The 26541-nt window shown below is 37.4% G+C and overlaps 2 protein-coding genes and 1 long non-coding RNA gene across 3 annotated transcripts; 1 reads left to right on the forward strand and 2 right to left on the reverse strand.

The window, feature by feature from the left end:
- Nucleotides 1-10419: 10419 nt before the first annotated feature.
- On the forward strand, nucleotides 10420-18451 carry LOC115918199 (centrocin 1-like). The gene is made up of 4 exons (XM_030981493.1): nucleotides 10420-10503; nucleotides 11765-11875; nucleotides 12984-13154; nucleotides 18225-18451. The coding sequence occupies exons 2-4, from the start codon at nucleotides 11782-11784 to the stop codon at nucleotides 18449-18451; spliced, it is 492 nt and encodes a 163-aa protein (XP_030837353.1). The 5' UTR covers nucleotides 10420-10503; nucleotides 11765-11781.
- A 987-nt stretch (nucleotides 18452-19438) lies between these two features.
- Nucleotides 19439-20671, reverse strand: LOC105443187. Its single transcript, XR_972666.2, has 2 exons — nucleotides 20626-20671; nucleotides 19439-20559 (listed from the first exon to the last, which is right to left on the reverse strand). It is a non-coding gene; the product is annotated as an uncharacterized LOC105443187 (long non-coding RNA).
- Nucleotides 20672-20887: 216 nt separating this feature from the next.
- On the reverse strand, nucleotides 20888-26075 carry LOC576331 (ribonuclease P protein subunit p38). Its single transcript, XM_776649.5, has 5 exons — nucleotides 25775-26075; nucleotides 24565-24615; nucleotides 23616-23747; nucleotides 22948-23167; nucleotides 20888-22550 (listed from the first exon to the last, which is right to left on the reverse strand). The coding sequence occupies exons 1-5, from the start codon at nucleotides 25978-25980 to the stop codon at nucleotides 21891-21893; spliced, it is 1269 nt and encodes a 422-aa protein (XP_781742.3). The 5' UTR covers nucleotides 25981-26075; the 3' UTR covers nucleotides 20888-21890.
- Nucleotides 26076-26541: the final 466 nt, after the last annotated feature.

The raw sequence follows: 26541 nt of genomic DNA on the forward strand, positions 1-26541 counted from the left end.
CATTGATTGTCCACTCATAGTATATATATATACAGAGCCGCAAAATAATCATCAACATTTCAAATTAGACTCAATAGTTTAAATACCTGTCAAGTCTCAAGTAAGCTTTGTTTAAGACTATAATATTATGGGCCTATACGAGATTGTGGACATGAGCAAGTGTCGGATACAGGGAGTAAAAACACGTTAATTTTACCTTTATTTGGAGACGGGCCCCTCCCCTGGTGCTAAAGGTGGGGGGGGGGGGGGGGGGGTGCAATTTTCAAATTTTCGAGGGACTTTTTTTTTTAGTGCTCAATACCCCCCCCCCCCCCGCTTATTCACCGGCTGGCTTTTTCGCCGCTAAATATTTTCTCACGAATTGGGCCCCCTCTTTGTCCCCTCCCCTGCCGCCGGCTGGATCCGACCCTGACATGAGCATACTTGCGTTCTTACTCTGACATTGAAAAAGATACTTCTCTCAATTTAGATGTTCAGCAGTATCAGTTTTTAAATTGTTGCTGATTACAATCTATAATTCTGAAACGCTGTGATCAATAGTGATAAACATAGAGTCATTTATAAAACTATCTTCTAATAAGAAATACAATATATATGTATAGGTCTATATATGCTTCTTTCTTCTCACCGTGCCCCCTCTCCCTTTCCCATTGTATCTCTGTCTCCCTTTCTCCCCCTCTGTCCCCCTCTCTCTTTCCCCTCTCTCTCTCCCCATTTATCTGTCTCCCCTCTCTCTCTTTCACCCCCTCTCTCTCTCCACCTTTCTCTGTCTCCTTTTCTCCCACTTTCTCTGTGCCCCCCTCTCTCTCTGTCTCCCCCTCTCTCTCCCCTCTCCCGTCTATCTCTGACTCCCTTTTCTCCATAATTTCCTCATTATTTTTCAAACAAAATATATTGTCTTCTTTTATTTCTCACATAGGAAGGGACCATGAGGCAACATCCGGGACACTTGATGTTGATTCTTCCTGAAGAAACAATGAAATAAAAGCATGAAATTGTCACCTTCCATCGTGTTTTTGCAACTTCCTAATATAATTAGAATCTTCTTTATCACTTCTGTATTGTTTAAATCCTTAAACCTTGTTAATCCTCTTAAACGAAATGATGGTGAGTGGTTTTCATTATTAATACATATTTTGCCTTTACTTCCATGTATCCGTTCATTATACATCTTTACAAGGTGTATACAAATATGTAGGGTTACAAGTACAACCATTCTTAAAATTTAGCATAATAATACATCTTTTCATCATAAGCTTCAAGTTAAAAATCTTCTCTCGGTTTTGCTCTTTTTTCGCCCTAAAAAACAATAAGACATTGTAAGCATGGTATTAGGGGAATAACTAATAGTATTAGAAATAATGCCGATAATCAAATCACATGAACATGAAAAACATACCTAGCGTGTTTGTTTTGGGTATTTTGTTATATGCTATAAAGCCAGTAGTGTATGATTAATAGAATAATGTTGGCATACATGGAAAATACGAAAAACAACACTTCGATACGAAAAAGTGAGAGAGGCAAAAATAAAACAAAGTATAAAGGTTGAATAGAAGAATAAAGATAGATAGAGAAGAGAGGGGGCACGGGAGAGCAGAGAGAAGAGCGCGAAAATAATAGAAAGTGTGTGAGAGAGAGAGAGAGGAAGTGAGGTAAGGAAAGCGGGGAAAGGAGAAAGAGGAGTGATAACAGAAGTAACAACTAAAGGCAGAAAGGGAAAGAATGAAAGAGAGAGAAAGAGCGAGAGATGTAGTGACAGAGGAGAAGCAATAAATATGCAATTGAGGAGCACTTAAGCGGAGAGAAGAGAGAGGGGAGCAAAGAGTGTGAGTGCGTGTGCGCACGCGTGTGCGTGTGTGTGTGTAAGGCACACACATTACTCAGTTGGTCTGTATAAAAGTATCTGAAAAATGAGACAACAATACGCTCTGTACTTTGACCATGGACCTATTACGGATGGACATTCAACGTGATTCTTTCTTTGATCCAATGATAGTCACCGCCTTCTGATATTTAAGATGGAGAGAAGAGAGAGGGGAACAGAGGAGAAAAGGATAAAAATGAAGGGGAGTAATGGATGTTGTGTGTGTGTGTAGGTGCGTGTGTGTGCGTGTGTGTGTATATGTGAAATGTTGCAAGCATGGCAAGAGACAAGTAATTTAAGATATTTGGAGGGTTATATTAATCCAATTATTTTTAATAATCGGAATATATGTATACATGGAAAAAGTATATTTGATAGATACTTGTTTGAAAGAGGGATTGTTCAACTGAATCACTTGGTTGAGAAAGGCCATGTTAAGTCTGTTAAATATTTTATGAACCTCGGTATGAAAGGTAATAATTTGCTTATGATTATTGATATTTATGATGCGATACCCAGGTTATGGAAGGATGATTCAGGGTTAATACAATTCCTCGAGGTTGATTTGATAAGCTTTAATACTTATTTCCATATTTCTAGTAAAAAAATACAGTTTGTGAATGTGGGTTCAAGAACAATTTATGATTATTTTATCAAAGCACTGCAACAAACGTATGATTTGCAGGTAAGGGATGGGCAAAATTATTATGATTTTATAGATAAAGAATTAAAAGAAATATTATTTTGTTAGACCAAAAATTACTATACTCATTAGAAAACAACGAGAATTTCAATTTAAATTATTGCATGGAGCCATATACACTAATGAGCATCTTCATAGATTTGGTTTTGTAGGTGATAATTTATGTTCGTTTTGTAAGCAGGAAATAGAAACATAGAAACATTTATTTTTATATTGCGGGAACGTTCAAAGGATATGGCAGGCTTTAATACAACTTTTTGAGTTAGATGAAATTAAAGATTTAGAATGGCGAGATATATTTGTTGGGTTGGTAGGTAGTTCATATAGAATAAAAATGTGTAATACTATCATTTTCATGGTGAAGTATGTTACATTTATGTCAAGATCGGGGGGGGGGGGGCGAGTACCAACTTTAGAAAAGATGATTTTTTTTTGTTTAAGTATAGGGATGAGGAAAAGAAAATAACAATTAAAATGGGAAAGCTGGGATCACATTTCTTAAAGTGGGAGCAGCTTAAGATTAATTAAGATTGTTTTGTTCTTCTCCACCGTGAGCCTGTTAAAAGGGTAACTCTATTTTGCGGCCTGGATAACTTATTTAGTATATTTTTCTTGAGTTGAGAATGTTAGCAGACATCCACTGAGTGAGTAGTATGTGTGTGTGTGGGGGGAGGGGGGGGGTGGGTGGGTGAGTGAGTATGTTTGTGTGATGGAGGGGGCAGGGAGGGGGCAGGATTGTTCCAGTAAAATTACCTCCAGATTTGTTTAAGTTTTTTTTGTTTGTAAATAAGTGAATAACATTTACAATTGACATATTATGTTTAGGTACTTATACGTTTACTTTGTTGCTAAGTTATATATACTGCAAATAAGTTTGTGTTTAATTATGTTTATGTAAAAGCATCAATATTGAACACGTTTATTTTATTCAATTGTATGTTATGGTTTGTATTGCACATTTGGAGAAATAAAACAAAATTGTTAAAAAAATATTTAAAAATATGTGAGGCACACACATTTCTCAGTTGGTGTGTGTAAAATTATCTGCAAAATGAGACCTGTATTTAAGTTTGACCCAAAAGTTTGGAGGGAAAAAGTGTATTAAAGCATTTAAAACTGAGTAATATAAGCCCAAAGAGGGATTTAAAAAAAAAGTTAATTTTTAAGGCCCTATGAGGGGGAAAAGGAGCACGTAGGCTTTTAGGGTTTTAGGGGTCTGATCCCTAAATATATGAAAAAGTGAAAGCATTTTTTTTGTTTGTAATTGCATACTCGAATTCACAAATGTGAGGGCCAAGAAAATGCACACAGTTATATTTCCTTAACCCTAATCACACATCACAGATAGCCAGACACATATTCTGTGACTGTGTTGTCTGATTTCGCACCCTGGTATTAACAATGAATTAACGGTATGCATTAGTTTAAGTAAAACAATTAACATTAGGGTGATCACACTGCCTGTGCAAACAGTCTGCCCCGCGAACACACACACACAACAGCAGTCAGTTGGTAGAAATAGCAATTTTTGTAAATGTATTAAAAAAAAACTAAACAATATTTTTAAATCTTTATTTCACATATATTTCAAGCATACCTTTAACTACATTTCTGTGTAGTTTCATTGTTATAGTTATGTGGGAAATATGTTAATTATTGAATTAGAATATTGTCTTTTCAGCCATGTGTGACATGGCCCGCTGATCGCCCGTTGACTCGCGCTGCTATTCTGCGTGGTGAAAAAATGCACCTCAATGTATAAAACTCTCCTACAAAAATGCAATATCCTCATGTGTTTCACTCATTGAATCAATTTGTTTTTTACGCTCAAGGTAGCGACAACTGTACTGGGATTACCAAATTTTGTTTTTTTTCTGAAATTCAGTCCCTGTAGAATGTTATGGCCAAGAGGGTTACCATCATGCCCAAAGATTGAATGGTATCTCGGAAAATCGTCATAAATCCTCGAATCTGACATCTTAAAAAAAAAAACATATACTGTGATGTAGCTGAAAGTCTACAAATTCTTATCATATGATCGGTTTTTCTGAATTATTTGTGAAACACATGGGGAAATAGCTGTGACGGTGATCCAAGTAATTTCCATCGCCATATTGTATTGGCATTGCAAAAATATTACTAATTTAAGGTCAATATTTGGTGTAAATATGATCTATGAATATATAATTTTAAAAATGCCCCCAAAATAAACAGTTTGACTTTCCTAATTTGCATAATGAGTGCGCGAATATATAATTAGCTGAAATTACCTAATTTGCATATTTGATGAATATTCATGATTTTATTTTATTACAAATGAAATATATTTCCATACCTGTCTGATATACATAGGTTTCACTGATGTATCATGTTCGGTTTTGATTTGATTACATATGCGCATATTAATCAGGTGGACTTAGTTATTTTCACAACTTTTTTATATCTGCAGATTCGCAAAAATGGCAAAAATGACTTATTTTGTTGGCTTCTGTTTTCAAAACGGTAATAGATATATGAATTTTATTTTTTGTATTTTTTACCATAAAGATGATATTTTAGTGTCTGATAATTTAATTTATTATTTGTGTCCAAGAAAGTGATAAATTAAGTTGTCAACTTTGTCGAATTATGCCATTTTTGACAATTTGACCATTATTTTCTGGCTGGTTTTTCGGTAATTTTGCGATATCAAAAAAATTGTATAAAATCACAACGCATTGACCGATTTCAATTCTGTTTTTTGTTTTTTGAAGCTTTCATAAAGCTTGATCATTTGCAACCATCAAATAACATGTGTTTGTTGTAATTATTTTTGGTGTGCTATACCTATTAACATGTTTCTCGTCTGGACTTAAAAAAAAACATCAGTGAGGGAGGCCCTTAATCTTAAAGAGAGCGCTAAATAAGCTTGGTTTGGGCACACTGAGACAAATGTAATGATTTTACAACTGCTAGTTTACTCTTTTAAATACTGACATGTGAAAAGTTAAACATTCTCGCAATAACTTTAAAGACATGCAGATCTGTATCAAAACTTTTAGTACATTTTAGTTTTCAGTGGCCTAGGATATGGCCGTTTAAAGGCGTAGCCGTATACTGATCAACCACATTTGTATTATGTAGTATCAAGCAAACCTGAGTTAAATTAAAAAATACTTTCTTCATATTAATGCGAGTTTGAAATTCATTTGTTAGTTTTTGCAATTACTGCTCATAGGACTGTATGTAGGATGTTTCCCCTTTTTTATAAGAAAAAATACATATAAATTAGATAAATAAAGTAGCACCAAAGCATTTATAATATAAACCCACAGCTTTTTTCTTTTTCTAAAAACAAGGTGTAAAAACCACTTACTGCTGCACACTTACATTTTAGAAGCACACATTTCTATACCCGACAATAACAATTTTGTTTTTAATGCCCTGATGTAACGCTGACTTCAAATATAACTATGACTTCTATTTAAAAACAAAAACAAATAAGGAGTGCGGGCGGGGATGAGAAATACGTAATTTGTTATACTTGGCCTTATTACAATTAGAGGTATTTAAATTATAGCAAATATTGATATTAGTTACACTAAAGTATATATCTGGTATAATAGATGTTATACATAATAGATGTACAAGTAGATTATGCTGGATTGTTTTAATCCTCAAACTTAAAGATACACAAGGCACCCAGTTTCAGTATCTACACTAATACTAGTTCAGACTTAACTAACAAATCAGACCAACAATTCAAAAGATTTGGAAAACCAATTATCATAAATTTATTAACTTACGAAAATACAGTCCATGGGGAAATTCAATTTTGAGAGAAGGCGGCAAGACATTTTGTGCTTATACAGAACCATGAAAATCTTGAGGCCGCAATTCAAATTATAAGATTACTGTCTAAAATGTTCAGGAAAATTTTCCAAAAATTCATCAGCCAACTTTCTTGTGTGTAATTCTCAACAATGGCCTCATCCGGAAGTTGGAAAAATATTACAATAACAATTCATTAAAAAAAAACAGGACACAGTTCTAATTGAAATAATTTTATATTTCTTCATATAAATTATCTTTCAACGTATTTTAATTTGTATTATGTATTCAGAATTGCATAAGCAAATGAAATAATATACACAAAATATTAAAACAAAATACATTCCATGACCTACAAATTAAAGTTGTCTTTTTCTTATGAAGCTTAAAATGAGCAATATAAAGCTAGACTATAACCAACATAGATAAGTATCAAGAGGACCCATACAAATCAATGCTTAATCAGAAAAGAAAAAAGAAGAAAAAATTCTGAGACATTTGTAACCGTGTGTGTTGTCTGTGTGCGTGTGTGTGTGTGTTTGTGTGTGTGTGCTTGTGTGTGTGTGCGTGTGCGTATGTGTGTATGTGTTTGAGCGTGTGCATGTGTGTGTCTGTGTGTGTGTCTGTCTGCCTGTCTTTGTTCAATGCACTGTTTTATTTACACCCAGTAAGTTGGCGCAAGTGAAATCTGGCAGTCTTGTAATAATTGTCTGATGTTCAGTCATGCGTGAACGGATTCAAATGAAAATGGTACCTAAATGTACTGGGAGGATAACTCTATCAAGACATATCATTAAATACCTAATTAAATATTCATACTTCAAACAATACAACTTTTAAAAAGTGGGACATTCTTTCTGACTCATCCTGTAGATTTCAAACACCATTTACATGCATGATCAGTCCATTTCATCTTGTTATCAATGGTTATGCCAAACAATTTAAGTGAAGAGACCTGTTTAATTTCTGTATTACACAAACGAATAATAATAGAATCAGTGTCACATTTTTTATTAGTAAAAATCATATAATGTGTCTTACTTATATTAACTGACAATTTATTTACAGAAAACCATGTGTTTATTAACTTAATTTCTCGATTAAATATATCTTGAAGTGATTGTAACTTTTGATGGGATAAAAAAAATGCTTGTATCGTCGGCAAATAAAATTGATTTTAAAAATCTCAACACACTAGGAAGATCATTGATATATATAAAATAAACAATAGATTGCTTTGATGAAATCCGAGTACGAAAAAATTTGAAACCCCACCCGGGTCTACCCGTTTGTGGAGCCGGATATATTCTCAAAGTCGCACGCATAGGCATTGATCGTTTTGTCCTGCAAAGTCGGAGGAAAGATCGTATGCGGGTTGTTTGATGATGGATGGCTGGCGCCGCGGTAAAAGGAGGCCCGGACGGGAGGACTTTCGCACGCATAGGCATTCATCATTTTGTCTGGCCAAGTCGTAGGAAAGATCGTATGCAGGTTGTATGTTGATGGATGACTGGCGCCGCTGTAAAGGGAGAACTTAAACTGAAATAATAGTCATTATTTTGTCGAGGTCATAAGTGTATACATTATTAATTTGACATTTTATCTAACCGATTCCCCTTTTTCTCTTTAATCAATGTCCTTTTTCCCTTCTTATAAGTGCCCCTCTTCAGGTGTAAGATGTGCCCCCTTTTAACCTCTGAAAAGTGTATATTTTACTTTAACACGCGCCCATCTTCTTTTCCATTAACTGACCCTTTCTCTTCGATAAGTACCCCTTTTCTTTTTGTAAAAAGTGTCCCTTTCCCTTTCTTATAAATGTCGTCTTTTCAACTCCGATAAGTACCCCGATCCAGATATGATAAGTTCTCCCCTTTACTTTGACAAGTGCCTTTTTTCATTTGTAATAAGTGCATTTTACCAACAAAGAACTGCCCCTTTCCACCTCTGATGAGTTCCTCTTTTAGGTATGAGAAATGTCCTATTCCCTTCTGATAGTGCCCATTTCCACTTTTTAATAACTGCCCCTTTCCCCTTCTAATAAATGCCACTTTTCACATCTGATTAGTTTTCCTTATTACTTTTGATGTGATTGGCCTTTGATGTGAGTGCCCATCAATTGTCTTACCTACATTTCTCACTGCCGCTTACAAATTGTGCCCTTTTGCGATCATCTAAAGTCCCATATCTAGTTGGTTGGTTTTAACGTTATCAGGGGGCGATGGCTCTAAGTCATCATCTCCGAGGGACTTGGTTGTAAGGACTAATGCCTTAACAAAAGGCACTAGCGCATCGACCTTGTTTCGAACCCTACTGAGCCAATTCATGAACCTTCTAGTTTCAAAGAATCGGAGCAGCTTTGTGTAATAACTGGAAACTTTTTTCTTCTACTACAAGAAAGGTAGCGGAGCCGGGAGAAGGGCAGTGGGCACAATGTCCCACATTTCATAAAAAAGCTATAAAAGCTATAAAACGTCCCTTGCCTAAGCCAAGGTAATCAATTGACCTTTGTTAAAAAATATAAAGTTTGAGACCACGTTTGATTTTTCAAACTCAACTCAAATGCATTTCCATTACCAAATGTCATTCATGTTAAAAAGACTGAGACATAATTACGATACGTGTTATATGAAAAACGTTGTTATTATCCCTCATCTTCCCAGAAACAAGAGACTTCTCATAGCCTCCCTAACATTTTCCCTCAATTTAAAGCGACTGAGAGCATTTTCCCCCTTCAAATCTCCTCCAAAACTCGCTCGCTACGCTCGCTTACATTTATAGTTTATCTCATTAAGAAGCACATTGAAGGTCTTATTTATTATTTCATTATGAGATTGTGCTTAAAACCCCATCTGGATAGGTTCGTCTAATAATGAAAAGTAATCGTTCGTAATGTGACCTCAAAACACCTTACAACGTTTCGTCCCTTGCTTCGCTCGCTCGCAAAGGAATATTTAGACCATCACACACAACAACAGAGTATGATGCTGAAGCAATATCTTTGACCAAGTAAAGAGTAAATCTTGAAAATCATCCTTACAATGTAATGATTACGCTTTAGGATATTTAAATATTTCGCTTTGATGTTACCCTTTGTAGGTGCCTTTTTTCTTTCAAATAGTGCCGTTTTTAAATGGTGGCACTCCCCCCTCACTTTGAAAAAAAAACAGGCTCTGCCGCCCCTTTATTTTTACAATGTTATTGTCTTGACTAAAAATCTATTATTGCATTCTATGACTTTTGCATGTCTCGTCATCCGTTATTCACATTGATTTTCTTCTTTCTAAAGAAATAAGCTGGAAAATTAATTTAATTATAGGATACAATTTCAATTATTCCAATCTCAAAAAGAACTCAATTTTTCTCACTCCTCTGCCTCTTTTCTTCCTCTTCTTTCTCCTCTCTTTCATCTCGCTCTTTAACTCTCCCCTTCTCTCCTTCTCGCCTCTGTCTCTCACTCTATCTTGCTGTATGTGCATAATTATTTTAACATACTCCCCCGGTCGCTACGCTCCCTCGCATATGATACGGAATTTAACGCTAAGATTTCCGAAGGTTCGTTAAATCTGCCATAATTAGGTTCATAATTTCGAAAATTAGGAATAGGGTTCTCTCTCGTTTTCGGGATTATGAACCTTCAGAATGATGAACCCCTTTTCATTTTTGGAATTACAAACCTTTTAAATAACAATCATTTGGAATAAAACACCTTCAGATTAATACATTTTGGGACTTACTGACCTTCGCAAATATGAATCTTTGGGGAAAAAGACATGTAACCGATCTTGATGACTTCTAAGTGCGTGTATTCATATAGTATAGTTTGAAAACGAGATAGATTGATTAATTCTACTTGCCAATGATCCGCCTATATATCTTTATTTCTTTTTCTCATTGAATACAAAGTCTCTCAAATCAAAATAAAGTTATCAGTTATCAAAACATCTGGCCAACCCCAGCGGTCCTATCAATCATTACACACGAACAAAAATGATCAAAGAGGCTCAGGTGAAGAAAGTGGCGAGGAATAATTCCATAAAAGGGAAGCCATAATCGGTTCGAGTCATCAATTCAGGAGCTCATCTCACCCGCAACAAGCTGCCTTCAGAACCTTCTCACCAGATTGGTAAGCATCTATTTTCTACTTTGTAGACTATAATTACAGAACTTTTCTTCCAAACCGATTTTTCGATGATATGTATTTTGGCCCATTTCTAAATCTTGTTTCGTTCAAATGGCATATGACTTTTTTTTTTCTTCAATTGTTCACCAATACGATGCATAATATATTCTAAAATATGCCTTATAGGTTTATTTACTTTTAATTTATATCTTTGATGTCTAATGTTTACGCTTGATTCGTTATGTTTTCCATTGTATATTATAATGATGATATTATTAGTCTTCGGACTACAATCGTGTATCAGTGTATGAAGATATCAATTATGTAGAGGTGATGTGGTCCTGTGGAAGAGTCAATCAAGACCGAATTATTGTTACCTAATGCATCGTTGTTATATTCGCACATTTAAAAAAAGACAAGTCTATTGAAATAGCTTTTCAGTTGGATATTGCGAAGGTATTTGCAATCTTATATACTGTTAGCATCACCCATTCAATTTATCTCTAAAGTCAGCAGAGTATAGGATTTTTAATTTTTTTTAATGGCAACCTGGGCAAATGAAAAATTTGTGCCGCCCCTATCCAAAAGTTATGAGCTCAAAATACTCACAATTGCAAGTTCATTTCTCGTTCATATCGTATTATAGCAATGTATTGATTTTTTTAACGCATTTAATCCAGGAATCGGTATTAAACCCAAAGCGTGTAAAGTCTAGGAGTTATCTAAGCGAGGGAGGAAAAGCGACCATTGTGGTGAAATTGATTGATTGATTTTATTCATTAAATATTAGGCCTAACTAAATTTGCATTAGATGAAAAAGACCGTCAAAATAAAAAGGAAATACCTTCATGCGATAACGCGTGAAAGCGAATCTTCAGAAAATCGTGTTGGAATATGAATAGAATTACACTAATTTGTGGACAACTTTCTTAAGTTTGATACTCATGTCAGTCTGAAAAATCTATAAATTGGCACATTCTGTTGAAGTAGTTCCAATGGAAAAGAATCCTAACGGGATAGGCTTCTTTTATTATAAATTAAAGTCATGCAAAATTTGCATTTTCACCATTCGAAACGCGATTTCTTCAGCGTTAATACATGGGGAAAAATTTGAAAATAAAAAAATGCTATTCTATTCAATTCTTCATTTATATATTCTAGCAGTATAATAAGGACGAGCATTTTCGAGAAATACGGAACCAGGAAAAATTGGAATAATTCCCAATTCTCGTTTCCTTTATTCTTCCTTTTTTTAAACAAACAGAAGCTAAACTAGTCAAGATGATGATCAAAGTAGCTCTTGTGCTCTGTGCTATTGTGGCAACCAGTATGGTGTGCGCCAAGGATTTTGAAGAGCAAGATGCATTGGACACTTGTAAGTATATAAGTCAGCCAGGGACACCAATGCTTGAAAAGATTTGATCGCCCTTTCAGGAAAACTGTCATAAAATCCCTATAGCTATTGGCAGAAAAACTGTGAAACTAAGACATTTCGTTAACACATAATATTGTCGTACGATTCTCTTTTACTCGGGGGGGGGGGGGAGGCAGTAAGAATATAATTGGTACACATGACCACAGGTTTTCCATCCCCTCCCCGAAACAAGTTTTATCTACTCTTCAAAACTTACCCTTTCGAATTTTTTTCCCGAAAATTTCCCCACTATACGTACCTCTTAAAGGTATTATGTCCAATTTGCAGGCCAAAACATGAAAAGGTTAATGTTTCCAACGGCATTTGAAAGATAATATTAATTTAGAACTTCCCTCGAAACGAAAGGTGCTTGAAAATTTCTTTTAGTTGGAAAATAACGAGCATTAGTAGTCGAATCGACTTTAGTGATTGCAATCATTTTAGTTATAGTCTGATTTTCAGACCCTTGTACCGAATGGACGTACGTTTTGTGCTGTGCAAAGGTTCAATCAGTTTAATTGTGGCCATTACAAGAAGTGGGTTATTGATGTAGACAAATTCTCATGTACCTTTACAGCTCATTTTATGTATGTTATTACCAAAGAAAAAAAGAGAAGTCAATCAGTCACTCAATAGTGTCTGACAGTAAAATCTAGAAAATAAACGGGTTCCCTTGCATAATTTGAATAATATGACACTGCTAACGTTTACATCTCACAGATAAGACATACGTGACATATTCATAGTTTCTGCAAAGTTCTTCATAATTTGATGTTGATTGCAAATGGGACATAGGCCTAGTACCTTTAAGAAGATATTATTAACCCCTTAAAAATTGCTTTAAATAACTATTATTGATATTGACAGCACAATGTCTAGGCAAGGGTACTCTAAATGCGTTTCAACAAACACAACATACTTTCCTTCACCCCCCCTTCATTTTTGCCTATTTGACTCCTAATGCGTTACTCGCCTTAACCAGCAGAAACTGTTTTGGTCGCGAATGTGTCTACAGCAATATATATTTGCTTTATTTTCATTAAATCTCGTTTCTATGGCAACCATGCAGTGCTGAATATGATGCTCTCAGAGGAGGTTGCATCTCCTGATGACGCTGTAGCCTTGCAAGGCTGGAGACACTGGAAGAAGGCGTTTCATAAAGTCAGTCATGCAGTTAAGAGTGGCATCCACGCTGGACAGCGCGGGTGCTCGGCTCTCGGTTATCCTCCAGAAGAAGCTCGTAAGTAGCCACAGAAATATAATTATGAACAAAGAATAACAATAACAATAATGGCAATGATGATAATGGTAATTAATAATAATATTTCGTAAATAATCATCAATATTGGCATTATCATCATCATCATTGATCATCAATAATGATGATACTCAGGCGCGGATCCAGGATTTCTTAGGGGGGGGGGCCCAAATTTGAAATTATGCGAGCCAAATATTGGTACGTAATGCGGGGGGGGGGGGGGGGTCGGTGCAGGGAGGGGTGAGTTTCCCCCTCCCTCCTCCGCGAAACGCGGAAGCTTTGACGTTTCATTAAATTATTAGAGAAAGAAGACGATTCGTTGTACCGTTCTCGAAAATAATTTTCGTATGAATTTAGTTTTTCCCCTCCCGCGCGAAGCGCGGAAAATTTTACGATTTATTTAATTATTAGAGAAAGAAGACGATTCGTTGTACCGTTCTCGAAAATAATTCTCGGATGAATTTAGTTTTCCCCTCCCGCGCAAAGCGCGGAAAATTTTACGATTCATTAAATCATTAGAGAAAGAAGACATTTCGTTGTACCGTTCTCGACTATTAATTCTTGTCTAAATTCAGTCCCCCCCCCCTCCCCTCCCCCTCCTGGGCGAAGCGCGGAAGCTTTGACGTTTCGTTAAACTATTAAAGAAAGCAGACGATTCGTTGTCCCGTTCTCGAAAATAATTCTCGTATGAATTTAGTTTATCCCATCCCGCGCGAAGCGCGAAAAATTTTACGATTTATTAAATTATTAGAGAATTAAAGAAGACTGCCACAGAAATATAATTATGAACAAAGAATAACAATAACAATAATGGCAATGATGATAATGGTAATTAATAATAATATTTCGTAAATAATCATCAATATTGGCATTATCATCATCATCATTGATCATCAATAATGATGATACTCAGGCGCGGATCCAGGATTTCTTAGGGGGGGGGGCCCAAATTTGAAATTATGCGAGCCAAATATTGGTACGTAATGCGGGGGGGGGGGGGTCGGTGCAGGGAGGGGTGAGTTTCCCCCTCCCTCCTCCGCGAAACGCGGAAGCTTTGACGTTTCATTAAATTATTAGAGAAAGAAGACGATTCGTTGTACCGTTCTCGAAAATAATTTTCGTATGAATTTAGTTTTTCCCCTCCCGCGCGAAGCGCGGAAAATTTTACGATTTATTTAATTATTAGAGAAAGAAGACGATTCGTTGTACCGTTCTCGAAAATAATTCTCGGATGAATTTAGTTTTTCCCCTCCCGCGCAAAGCGCGGAAAATTTTACGATTCATTAAATCATTAGAGAAAGAAGACATTTCGTTGTACCGTTCTCGACTATTAATTCTTGTCTAAATTCAGTCCCCCCCCCCCTCCCCTCCCCCTCCTGGGCGAAGCGCGGAAGCTTTGACGTTTCGTTAAACTATTAAAGAAAGCAGACGATTCGTTGTCCCGTTCTCGAAAATAATTCTCGTATGAATTTAGTTTATCCCATCCCGCGCGAAGCGCGAAAAATTTTACGATTTATTAAATTATTAGAGAATTAAAGAAGACTGCCACAGAAATATAATTATGAACAAAGAATAACAATAACAATAATGGCAATGATGATAATGGTAATTAATAATAATATTTCGTAAATAATCATCAATATTGGCATTATCATCATCATCATTGATCATCAATAATGATGATACTCAGGCGCGGATCCAGGATTTCTTAGGGGGGGGGGCCCAAATTTGAAATTATGCGAGCCAAATATTGGTACGTAATGCGGGGGGGGGGGTCGGTGCAGGGAGGGGTGAGTTTCCCCCTCCCTCCTCCGCGAAACGCGGAAGCTTTGACGTTTCATTAAATTATTAGAGAAAGAAGACGATTCGTTGTACCGTTCTCGAAAATAATTTTCGTATGAATTTAGTTTTTCCCCTCCCGCGCGAAGCGCGGAAAATTTTACGATTTATTTAATTATTAGAGAAAGAAGACGATTCGTTGTACCGTTCTCGAAAATAATTCTCGGATGAATTTAGTTTTTCCCCTCCCGCGCAAAGCGCGGAAAATTTTACGATTCATTAAATCATTAGAGAAAGAAGACATTTCGTTGTACCGTTCTCGACTATTAATTCTTGTCTAAATTCAGTCCCCCCCCCCCCTCCCCTCCCCCTCCTGGGCGAAGCGCGGAAGCTTTGACGTTTCGTTAAACTATTAAAGAAAGCAGACGATTCGTTGTCCCGTTCTCGAAAATAATTCTCGTATGAATTTAGTTTATCCCATCCCGCGCGAAGCGCGAAAAATTTTACGATTTATTAAATTATTAGAGAATTAAAGAAGACGATTCGTTGTAGAGTTCTCGACTTTTAATCCTCGTCTGAATTCAATTTTCCCACTTCCGCGTGAAGCGTGGAAGCTTTTACGATTCATTAAATCATTAGAGAAAGAAGACATTTCGTTGTACCGTTCTCGACTATTAATTCTTGTCTGAATTCAGTCCCCCCCCCCCTCCCGCGCAAAGCGCGAAAGCTTTTACGTTTCATTAAAATCTTTAAAGAAAGAATATGATTCGTTGTACAGTTTTCGACTCTTCATCCTCGTCTGAATTCAGGTCCCCCCCCCCCCTCCCGCGCGAAGCGCGGAAGCTTTTAATTTTCATTAAATCATTAGAGAAAGAAAAAGATTCGTTGTACCGTTCTCGAAAATAATCCTCGTCGGAATTAAGTTCCCCCTCCATCCCGCGCGAAGCGCGGAAGCTTTTAAGTTTCATTAAATCATTACAGATTCGTATTACCGTTCTCGCCTCTGAATCCACGTCTGAATTCAGGTTCTCCCTCCCGCGCGAAGCGCGGAAGCTTTGACGTTTTATTAGATTATGAGAGAAAGAAGACGATGCGTTGTACCGTTCTCTATCATACTCTGAATCCTTGTCTGAACTTCAAAGATGTTCTTTGTCTGCTCCTTATTCTTCCTACGTCCTCTTCCGATTTGGGGAGGGGGGCCGCCAACCCCCCCCCCCCCCCTGGCTACGCGCCTGCGGTCAGATAAACACATTTTGATACCTTGTCCGATCCCGCAAGCTCAGGGGTTTAAGGCAATAAATTACGGTCAGATACGCATTCAGGGGCCCGCCTTAGGGCCTCTGGTGGGGTCGAATCGGCGGAGCCGGCCCCGGAAGCTCAGGGGATTTAGGCGTTTAATTAAGGTCAGATGAGCATATTTTTTGTTATATCTTATTATTTTGTGACACTGGTAGGTCACTATTTGGCGTGGGGTCCAGGGGCGGAGCCCCCAAAATCAGGGGTTTTAGGCATTAAATTACCGTCAGATGAGCATCTAAGGGCCCGCCGTAGGGTCCTAGGTGGAATCCAGGGGGCAGAGCCCCCGGAAGCTTAGGTGTTTTAGGCATGTAATCACGGTCAGATGAGCATATTTTGATGCCTCATTATTTTTTAACACTGCCAGTTAACTATTCTTTCTTTCTTGCTCTCATTCTATTTTATTTCTCTTTAATATACTTTTTCAAAAATGTGGGGGGGGGGGGGGGAGGGAGCTCGAGGCTCCCGATCCCCTCGATCCGTACCTCGGGCCCTGACATGTAGGGATCTCAAGAATCATATTTCTTGTCTGGCTGTAAGTTTAGGAATTCGTCATTTTTTTTGATTGGGGGGGGGGGGGGGGGGGGGTCAACAGCCTGGGAGGCAAGGCCCTTTCGGCCCCCCGATCTCCTTCTTCCCCCTTTTCTTTTCTTCTTCCTCTTCTTTCTTTCCCTTTCTCTCCTCTTCCCTTTCCCTTCTTTTCCTTTCTTCTCTCTTTTTTTTTTTTTTTTTTTTTTTGGGGGGGGGGGGGGGGGGCAAGGCCCGCTTGGCCCCCCCCCCCTGGATCCGCGCCTGATGATACTATCATTATTTCATCATTATTATTATTACTGGAAATAATTCAAACGTTTGGACAAAGTTTAATGTATATGTAATCCAACATATCCAATATTTTGAAGTACAGGGCCCTGTCTTACAAAGAGTTGATATTATCAATCGCAACTATGTACATAAGAGATAGGAGACTGCAAACTTGCGATTGATTGGAGGACTTGCGATTGATTTGGATCAATCGCAAGATCGCAACTCTTTGTAAGATGGGGCCCTTAACTCATTAGACGGAAACAAGGACATTTGTTGTTAAAGATAATTGTCACATTGTGATTACCACAGTATTATCTCGTTCGCTGGATTCCATTGCTACTCCGCACGTAATATTGTACATGTTCCACTCCCTGGGGAGTACACATATTCCTGACACTGACAGGCACAATTTTATAAGCGCTATGTGCTAATCCAGGGGTTCAGACTTAAATTGTGGACATCCATGTGTCCCGGAGTCTGTTAGTGTCGAGCCTTTCCTAATAGCCAGTCAAATTAACGCTCGCATTCTTAGAAGTAATTGATCTTTATTTCATTCATCATAAAAAAATCATAAAAAACATATCAAATACAACAGTGTAGGCCTACAAGTTAATACAACAATTAAATTAAATACAACAGCAAAAAAGTCATATGAATGTGGAGACAGCTGGGAACTAGCCCAAAGGGTTTATTGGTGCTGCCACCGAGACATCGATCGTACCACCGTACCCATTTCAATCCTTGGTGGGGAGAAACAATGAAAATAAAATGCCTTGCTTAGGGACATAATGTGCCTTGTCGTCTGTTGAACTCACAACCTTAGATTCTCCAGTGAGTGTTTTAAGGCCCCCCTAAAAAGAACAATAAGGCCCTTTTATTTATTTTCATAATAGCTGCCCGGCACATCTTCCAATTCATCCGGCCGGGCTTTTTTTCATGATTGCCGCTATAGCTTTTATGTTTATTTTTTCCACCGAAAAAACATCCTTTTAGCAGCATGTTTTTTCGTTGTTTTCATTAAAAAAACAAAAAAACAAGACAAAACAGGCGGCCTTAAAAAAAAAAGGGAGCGGGCGGCGCGGGGACGCTAAACATGATTTTTTTTTGGAATATTTTTTCTAACCAGTCCCCCCTCCCCTTTCATCATATTTTCAAATTTCATGTACATCTTAGGCGTTAAAATTCTGACTGCGTTCCCAGAGATGAAAGAGGAGGATCTCACCGAAGAGTATCTTAAATCGATCTGCGCTGGTGCACATGCCCTTGGCAGTTCACATGCCCGTGGCCGTGCACATGCCCGTGGCCGTTCACATGCCCGTGGCCGTTCACATGCCCGTGGCCGTGGCCGTGGCCGTGGCCGTGGCCGTGGCCGTGGCCGTGGCCGTGGCCGTGGCCGTTAGACTCGGTACGTATTTTTGAACAATATTAACATGAAACAATATTATTGTAGTGCAGATGTTCAACCACTGATTGTCCACTCACAGTATGGAGCTGCTTGATAATCATCAAATTTTCAAATTAGACTCAATCAATTTTTTTTTAATGTGGGGGGGGGGGGGGTGGTGGCAAGCAGGCAAATAAAAACTGTAAAATGAGTATTAAAACAATCAACCACTTATAAACCTTTTACATGTATTTTGCTTTAACAATTTAAATTCCTGTCAAGTCTCAAGTAAGCAATGTTTAAGACTATAACATTGAAGGCCTATATAGGAGACTGTGACATGTTCATACATATGTACTTCCGTTCTTACCCCGACATTGAAAAAGATACTTCTCTCAATTTAGATGTTCCAGCAGTATCAGTTTCGGAATTGTTGCCGATTACAATCTTTAATTCGGTAACGCTGTGTATCAATATTGATAAACATGGAGTCATTTATGAAATTATATTCTAATAAGAAATACAATATACATGTACAGGTCTATATGTTTCCTTCTTCTCACCGTGCCCCCTCTCCCTTTCTCTCCTTCCCTATACCTTTTCCATTCTTTCTCCCCCTCTCTCCCCCTCCCTCTCTGTCTCCACTCACTCTCTCTCTCTCTCTCTCTCTCTCTCTCTCTCTCTCTCTCTCTCTCTCTCCCCTCCCGTCTTTCTCTGACTCCCTTTTCTCCACAATTTCCTCATTATATTTTTAACCAAAATAGATCGTCTTCCTTTATTTCTCACATAGGAAGGGATCGTGACACAACATCCGGGACGCTTGATGTCGATCCTTCCTCAAGAAACAATGAAATAAAAGCAAGAAATTGTTATCTTCCATCGTGTATTTGCAACTTTTCTATAATTAGAATCTTCTTTACCACTTCTGTATTTGTTAAGTCTTTAAACCTTGTTAATCTTCTAAAATGAAATAATGGCGAGTGGTTTTCATTAATAACACATATTTCTGTTTCTTCCATGTTTTTATTCATTATACATCTTTCAAATATATTGAGGGCTAACTGTACACCAACCTTAAAATCTAGCACAATAATACATCTTTTCATCATAAGCTTCAAATTAAAAATGTTCTCTCTGTTTTGCTTTTTTTTCCTAAAGAAAAGTACCACCAACAAGACAATGTAAGCATGGTATAAGGGGAATAACTAATAGTCTTGGTAATAATGCTGATAATAAAATCACATGAACTTGCAAACCATAGCTTGTTTGGGATATTTTGTTATATGCTATACATTGGGTAGTGTATGATTGATAGAATACTGTTGGCATACAGGGAAAATACGAAAAACAACAACACTTTTGATGAGAAAAAGTGTGAGAGGCAAAAATTAAACAAAGTGAAAAGGGAATGAAGAGAGAGAAAAGATGGAGGGGGAGCACATACGGGAGAGCAGGGAGAGGAGAGTGAAAGAATGCGAAAGTGAGCGTGAGAGAGAGAGAGAGAGAGAGAGAGAGAGAGGGGGGGGGGGGGGGGTGACAAAGGAGACGCAAGCAATATGCACTTGAAGAGCATTTGAGATGGAGAGAGGGCAGCAGAGAGGAAAAGGATGATACAAAGGGGAATAATTGATTGTGTGTGTGCGTGCGTGTGTGTGTGTGTGTGTTGTGCGTGAAGCATAAACATTTGTCAGTTGAGTGTAAAAGTATCTGCAAAATGAGACTACAATTCGCTCTGTACTTAAGCTTGACACAGCAAGAAACTGACAGGATTAGGCTCTGCTCAAGGCTTTAGGAGTGTGGATTTGAGGTGAAGTGTCTTATATTGGAGTCTGTGCTTGTAGACTATGAAGGCTTTAGGAATGTGGATTTGAGGTGAAGTGTCTTATATTGGAGTCTGTGCTTGTAGACTATGAAGGCTTTAGGAGTGTGGATTTGAGTTGAAGTGTCTTGTATTGGAGTCTGTGCTTGTAGACTATGAAGGCTTTAGGAATGTGGATTTGAGGTGAAGTGTCTTATATTGGAGTCTGTGCTTGTAGACTATGAAGGCTTTAGGAATGTGGATTTGAGGTGAAGTGTCTTATATTGGAGTCTGTGCTTGTAGACTATGAATGGGTAGAGGAGCACCTAGGCGAGGTGAAGTGTCTTATATTGGAGTCTGTGCTTGTAGACTATGAATGGGTAGAGGAGCACCTAGGCTTCTAGAGTTTTTGGGGTCTGCTTCCAAAATATTAGAAAAACTGAAGCCATTTTCTTGTTATGGCATACTCAAATCCACAGCTATAATAGACAAAATACACATATCTGTACATTTTGTGCTGCACAAAGATTTACAATCAGTTTAATTTTGGCCATTACAAGTAGTAGGTTATCGATGTGGACAAATGCTCATGTACCTGTTACAGCTCATTTCATAAGAAAGAAAGATGTCATTCAGTCATTCAATAATGTCTGACAGTGAGGTAAACAGTTGCCTTGCATAATTTGAATACTAGGACACTGCTAATGTTTAAATTGCACATATAGGACATACATGACATATCCATAATTCCCGCAGTTCTATTCATAAGTTCTACAGAATTTGAGGTTGGCTGCAAAAGTGACATAGTATCTTTAAAGTAAGCATATGGTTGAAAATTAGGTGTAGCAATTAAGCCAAATCTAACTACATAAAAGAAGCTCGATGAAGTTTATTCAAATAATACTTTGTTAAAACTTGTATAACATTGAGTCATCGGAAAGATATAAGCCCCTCATAAAAGTTTGGAAACTCAATGAGCATCGCTTTGTTTAGTATCAATAGAAAGTGTGTTTATTCATTTTTTAAATGATACCATATTTGTTATGATTTTGCAGCCATGGGATGAGCAGTACATCAGGGGCCGAATCAAAAGTGAAAGTTGCAAAATGCACTGGTAAGCAGTGGTATTGTATGCAAAGATATCAAACTCTTCTTTCTTTAAAATAAGATAGTGTCATTCTTTTAAATTACTGTTGGCTATTGTTCCCAGATAAAGTTACCCAAAAGGGTAATAAATCTTTCAATGCATACTTTCCATATATGCAAAGTTGCTTTGGTCCTCAACTCCTCATTCACCAACCCTCTTGGAAGCTGTAAAGCTGTTGTAAATGGGGATCAAAGGTAAACAGATCCTTCCCAATAACCCTGGACAATATTGGCTGAACCCAGCAGGAAGCATCTTATGTACTGTTGTTATTGTTGTTGGTTTGTATGGCGTTTTCCATCGTAGTTGGATGACTGTTGCCACTATTGTTCATTCACTTGTTTTTACCTCTTTTACCTTTGTAAATGGGGATCAAAGGTAAACAGATCCTTTTCAATAACCCTGGACAATTTCTTCACAGTGAACGTTTGGCTGAATCCAGCAGAAAGCATCTTTTATGGTTTTTATTGCGTTTTCCATCGTAGTTGGATGACTGTTGCCATTATTGTTCATTCACTTCTTTTTACCTCTTTTACCCTTGCCCTTCTTTCCTTTCAAGTCTTTACTGATAATCTTGACATGCATAACACTGGTAGACTGGAAAGGCATCTTTGCAGTCTTGTTCCTCTTGCTCTTGGTATCATCTTTGCCAGGAGAGGTGGATATTTTGGATAGCTTTCTCTTCTTTGTCGCTTGTGGCTGTCTATCGGTACCCTTGAGCTCATCATCAGAGTCCTCATTTTGGCACAGTTTATCCTCAGTCCCCCCAACTCTCTCCTTGGTCGTTCCTGCATTTTCATCCATCATGCTTCCGCCATCTCTGCAGAGGCCATTACCATCCGTCCTTTCAGTCGTTCCCTGCTGAGGTTCTTCTTCTTCCCTTTGTGAGTCTTTGAGAACTGTTTCCTCAGAAGCACCTGCATCGGTCTCACTGGTCTCTGTAGCTGCACTTGTAGTATCTGACTCATTTTTCTTGCCCTGCTGTGTTTCCTTGACAGCTGCATCAATCACAGAGTTCCTCTGATAGCTGAAGACTCCCTTGGACAATTCTGCAGCCAGTTCCTCAAGGGGTAGGTGCTTGAGGTCCATCCAAGGAACCTTGATTGCAGGACACTTCCCACTGACATATGACACAATGCCTGCAAAGTCTTGGTTGGCTCCATTAGAAGGTTTCTGCGTGAGACATGAAACACAATGTGCATTTAGAAGACATTTTTGAGCGAGAAAATGTGCCATAATTTTTTTATATGAAGTGGTGATGTCAGAAATGGTATTCCTATAAATATACCAGTTTATGAACCTATTATTATTTATGGATGTTACTTTCCTCAGGACCTAGTGACGAGTTATTCCATTAACCTATTATAAATGAATGAGCTACAATACTTGGAATCCAGAATCCACATTACTTGTTGCTATGTCAGGCAAGCCTCAGGCAAGCCATCAGGGTTTTGTAAAAGTATGTGTATGAGAAAGGAGCAAGGGATCATTACCATGGTAGGACTACCCTTAAATGTGGGTCAGGAGGTGAGAGGTCATGAGGTCAAGCTCGTAGATCTGTTTATTTTACCTTGAAACCTATGGCTAGGACGGTCTTCATGTTCAAGAGAGGAGATAAGGTATTACTGAGATGGAAGACTGCCATGGCAGGGCAACCTCGAGTTGCACTGAGGGTCGGGAGATGACAGGTCATAAGGTCAGGCTTAGCTGAGCGACAAACCAAGACTAGCTGGAGCTGATCTTTCTCTAACGATCTGGTGACCTCATTGACCCCAAAAGCAAGTTGTGACCTTTAAGAAAAAGACGGAATTCAACAAATTGAAAGGTATTATTGGTATCAAATGGACCTTCTTTACCATATTTTTCACTTGATTAAAAAATAAATGAAGAACATAAGGTTGAAATTGTCAATTGAAGTGCATCAAGGGAAGACAAGGTTTTATAGGCTGTATTAGTTTCATTGAATAAGAACTTATACTTTCAAAATTATATTATTGGTTAAATATTTGATGTTGACGCTGCTGCCGTCGCCGGAAAAGCAATGCCTATCTCTCGCTTTTGCTATGCAGGCAGGACAAAAATTGATGTCAAACCAAAAGTTTTTGAAATTTAAAGGTGTTATTGGTATCAAATGAAACTTCTTTACCATATTTTTAACTTGATTAAAAAAAGAGAAGTTTTATAGGTAGTAAGTAAGTATTAGACGATGAAATCTTCCTTGTTGGGATGGGAATTTACCTCAAGGCCGATCTCCTCTGTTCTTCTTCCTTCCTCTCTGGGTTGCTCTCCATCTCTGCCTTTCGTTTCTTGGTCTGTTTCCGATTCTTGCATCTTCGTTTTCCAAGCAGGCATTGCAAAGGCTGAAATGTTCTGAAATAACAATCAAATTTCACTTTTTTCTTTTGCTGGAATAAATTTACATTGTAAAGAATTTTCATCATATTTGGTCTAAATGATATATATTTTTTTTACAAAGCCAATCTACAATTGAATTGCAATATTGAGTTTTGATGGCAAAAAGAAAAGAAAATTTGAATGAAACTCTTTGGATACTTATTGTATATGTTCACACATGTTCCATCTGTTTTATTAAATGCATTCAATATTAATTATCTACATTATGTCCATGAATAAAATAGTACTTTAGTGATGAAGAAAATCCTAATTATGGCCAACTCTGTCTACACCTAAGCTCACTACACAACCACACCCCAGAGTTTTTTGAAAGCCCACTAAAAAAATGAAAAAAATTATCATCACATATTCAATATATAATCAACATAATCATTATACTTGAGTTGTGATCTGGTAGAGAATTTGCCAGACTGTGAACCAAAGGTTACGTTTGTACAGTTGTCACACTTGACCCAGATGAGGTGAATGGCAGGAATTAATAACTTGAAATTTGTTGAAAAGCTAGAGCGCCATAATGGCAGCCATGCTTAAGCTGGTGTAATATTTGTGGAGTGCCAGGAGTGTAGTTTGACAGACATGAGCACTATACAAGAAATTGTCAAGAACCCGTTATCATTATTATTAATGATGTTGTAAGTTTTCCTGCATATAAGTGTATTAAGGACTTGCATACAGAGACCAAGACTGAGCAAGGGACTGTGCCTCTGAGCAAAGAAAGAGAGACGTCAAGAGTTAGCAGATCAAAAGAAAATATGTAAATTTGCTCTCTTACCTCTGGATTTCAGATAAAATATCTGGAGTGACGCCACTTGGGAGCGGCGGCCTGCAGCAAATAAAATCAAGAAAGGATTAGTATGACAGTCAATAACACAACACAGTAAATATTAGAACCAAGCTTTGCCATTCGAGACTGAGATGTCTGGCTCCACAGACTGCCTCACATTAAAGAATTCCCCGTACCAGCTGATTATTTTTATCCAAGTAAATATTATCAAACAACAACATCTATAAAAAAAAAAAAATCTTTTGCATTTATTTTGAAGATTCAAGATAAGGACATTGGTATTAAATTTATTCAGGGTCCATCCCAGGAAAGGAAAAAACATGGATTACACACTAAGAAAAGGTCATAGAGAACATGAAAGATAATAAAGGAGAAAAACTAAAGTAGGAAGGGAAGTAAACAAAATACGGCTGCAAGAATTTCAACACGGAGCTCAATTTTGGCAAAGAAATTCTGGAAAAAAGACCCTTAAACAAATCATACAAGATACAGTTGATCTGGTAAGTAGAACCGATGTATATTAGCCTAGGCCTAATTAAAAAAAATAAATGCATCGCCATCGGATTCGGATATGAATTAATCCGCTAAAATTGAGTATTCTGTCTCTAAACTAAAGAGAGGAGCCGACCCTACCCAAATAAGAGGCTAACGAACGAAAGAGACAGAAATTTTTGGTCTACTGGTAACTCAAAACCACTCCAGCAAAGCATAGAGAGTCAACGCTAATGCGTATTGACCTCTAGCAATGCACTACATAGGCAGCATTTAAATACATGAATAGATCTAGGTCTAGTCAATACACTCATAACACACAGATGCACACTATCATGCCGATGCGGTTGATCGGCAAGTTTGACAGTGGACTCACAATTTGAATTTTTAAATTATTCTTTTTAACATCGGTAAAGTTGAAAAAATTGTATTTTACTGCTATTTAGATCTATAGGTGTCATCAATCGTCACTAAAGTAGACGATTTTGAGTGAAATCAGTTGAGTTTAGTACAGTGGTGTTTGAAATATTGGAAATCAATAGCACAGCTTTTAATACACAGCCAGGATAGTAATGCACCTATGTGTGCTCAAAACGTGACGACACTGCACTGCACTTGGAAAATGATACATGATGGTACATGATGTAATACTAATACTACAACGTAAATCACAGCGTATCGGACTACGTACTGAATTTAAACTTACCATTCAATGGCATACGGAGACGTTAGGGCACTTCTAGTGATAGTCTTCGCAGTTTTTCCCTTTCCTTTAGATTTTCTTACTGTTTTAGCGCCTTTTTCAATAGTTGGAGCAATATTAGTTGACATATTTGGTATTATTTTTACAGTGAAAGACACAGAAAAATGTTGTACCGACAAATGTGTGGCACAGTTCGCGTTCCGTAACATCCCGACGCATATGACAAGCCAAAGAAACTAAACAAAATATAATAAAATAAAAGAAGAATTTAAAGGAGCAGAGAAGAGTTAGAAAAGAGAAAATTGCTTAAACGTTGGAAGAAGAAGTACAAGAAAAAGAAAAAGAAGAAGAAGAAGAGGAAGAAAGGAAAAGAGAAAATAAAGAATTAAAAAAAGAGAGAAAGTAATTAAATGTCCATGCAAGCAGAGCTAGCATCTATCAGTCATTGGGGCAATAAAAGAAATGAGAACAGAGATTGATTTAAAAAAATAAAAAAAATATTCGGCCCAATTTTTTAATTTTAATGAAAATGTGGTGCTTAGATTGCACTGACAAAAAGGAGACCTACCATGCATGGCCTATGCTCATCAACTCAACTGTAGTTTGCAATGAGTAAATAATTTCCCTTGCCTCTCACCCAAACATGGCTCTTAAACTCAAATTCGGTTTCTCTCTTTCTTCTCTCTTTTACTCTCAATTCCAAACAAATGCATGTACATACATGTACATGGACTTCTCTCATTTACATTTTATCAATGCTTCACAAAATT

This window comes from Strongylocentrotus purpuratus, unplaced genomic scaffold, assembly GCF_000002235.5.
Source record: "Strongylocentrotus purpuratus isolate Spur 01 unplaced genomic scaffold, Spur_5.0 spur5_scaffold_12, whole genome shotgun sequence".
NCBI classification, from domain to species: domain Eukaryota; kingdom Metazoa; phylum Echinodermata; class Echinoidea; order Camarodonta; family Strongylocentrotidae; genus Strongylocentrotus; species Strongylocentrotus purpuratus.

Excerpts from the sequence above, each read along its gene's own strand:
- LOC115918199 (XM_030981493.1), top strand. The coding sequence starts at position 11,782 with ATGATGATCAAAGTAGCTCTTGTGCTCTGTGCTATTGTGGCAACCAGT. Across the intron at positions 11,876-12,983 it reads GCAAGATGCATTGGACACTT|TGCTGAATATGATGCTCTCA; the intron begins GTAAGTATATAA and ends GCAACCATGCAG. Across the intron at positions 13,155-18,224 it reads TTATCCTCCAGAAGAAGCTC|GCGTTAAAATTCTGACTGCG; the intron begins GTAAGTAGCCAC and ends TGTACATCTTAG.
- LOC576331 (XM_776649.5), bottom strand. The coding sequence starts at position 25,980 with ATGTTACGGAACGCGAACTGTGCCACACATTTGTCGGTACAACATTTT. Across the intron at positions 23,748-24,564 it reads ATTTTATCTGAAATCCAGAG|AACATTTCAGCCTTTGCAAT; the intron begins GTAAGAGAGCAA and ends TTGTTATTTCAG. Across the intron at positions 22,551-22,947 it reads TCCTAGCCATAGGTTTCAAG|AAACCTTCTAATGGAGCCAA; the intron begins GTAAAATAAACA and ends TGTCTCACGCAG.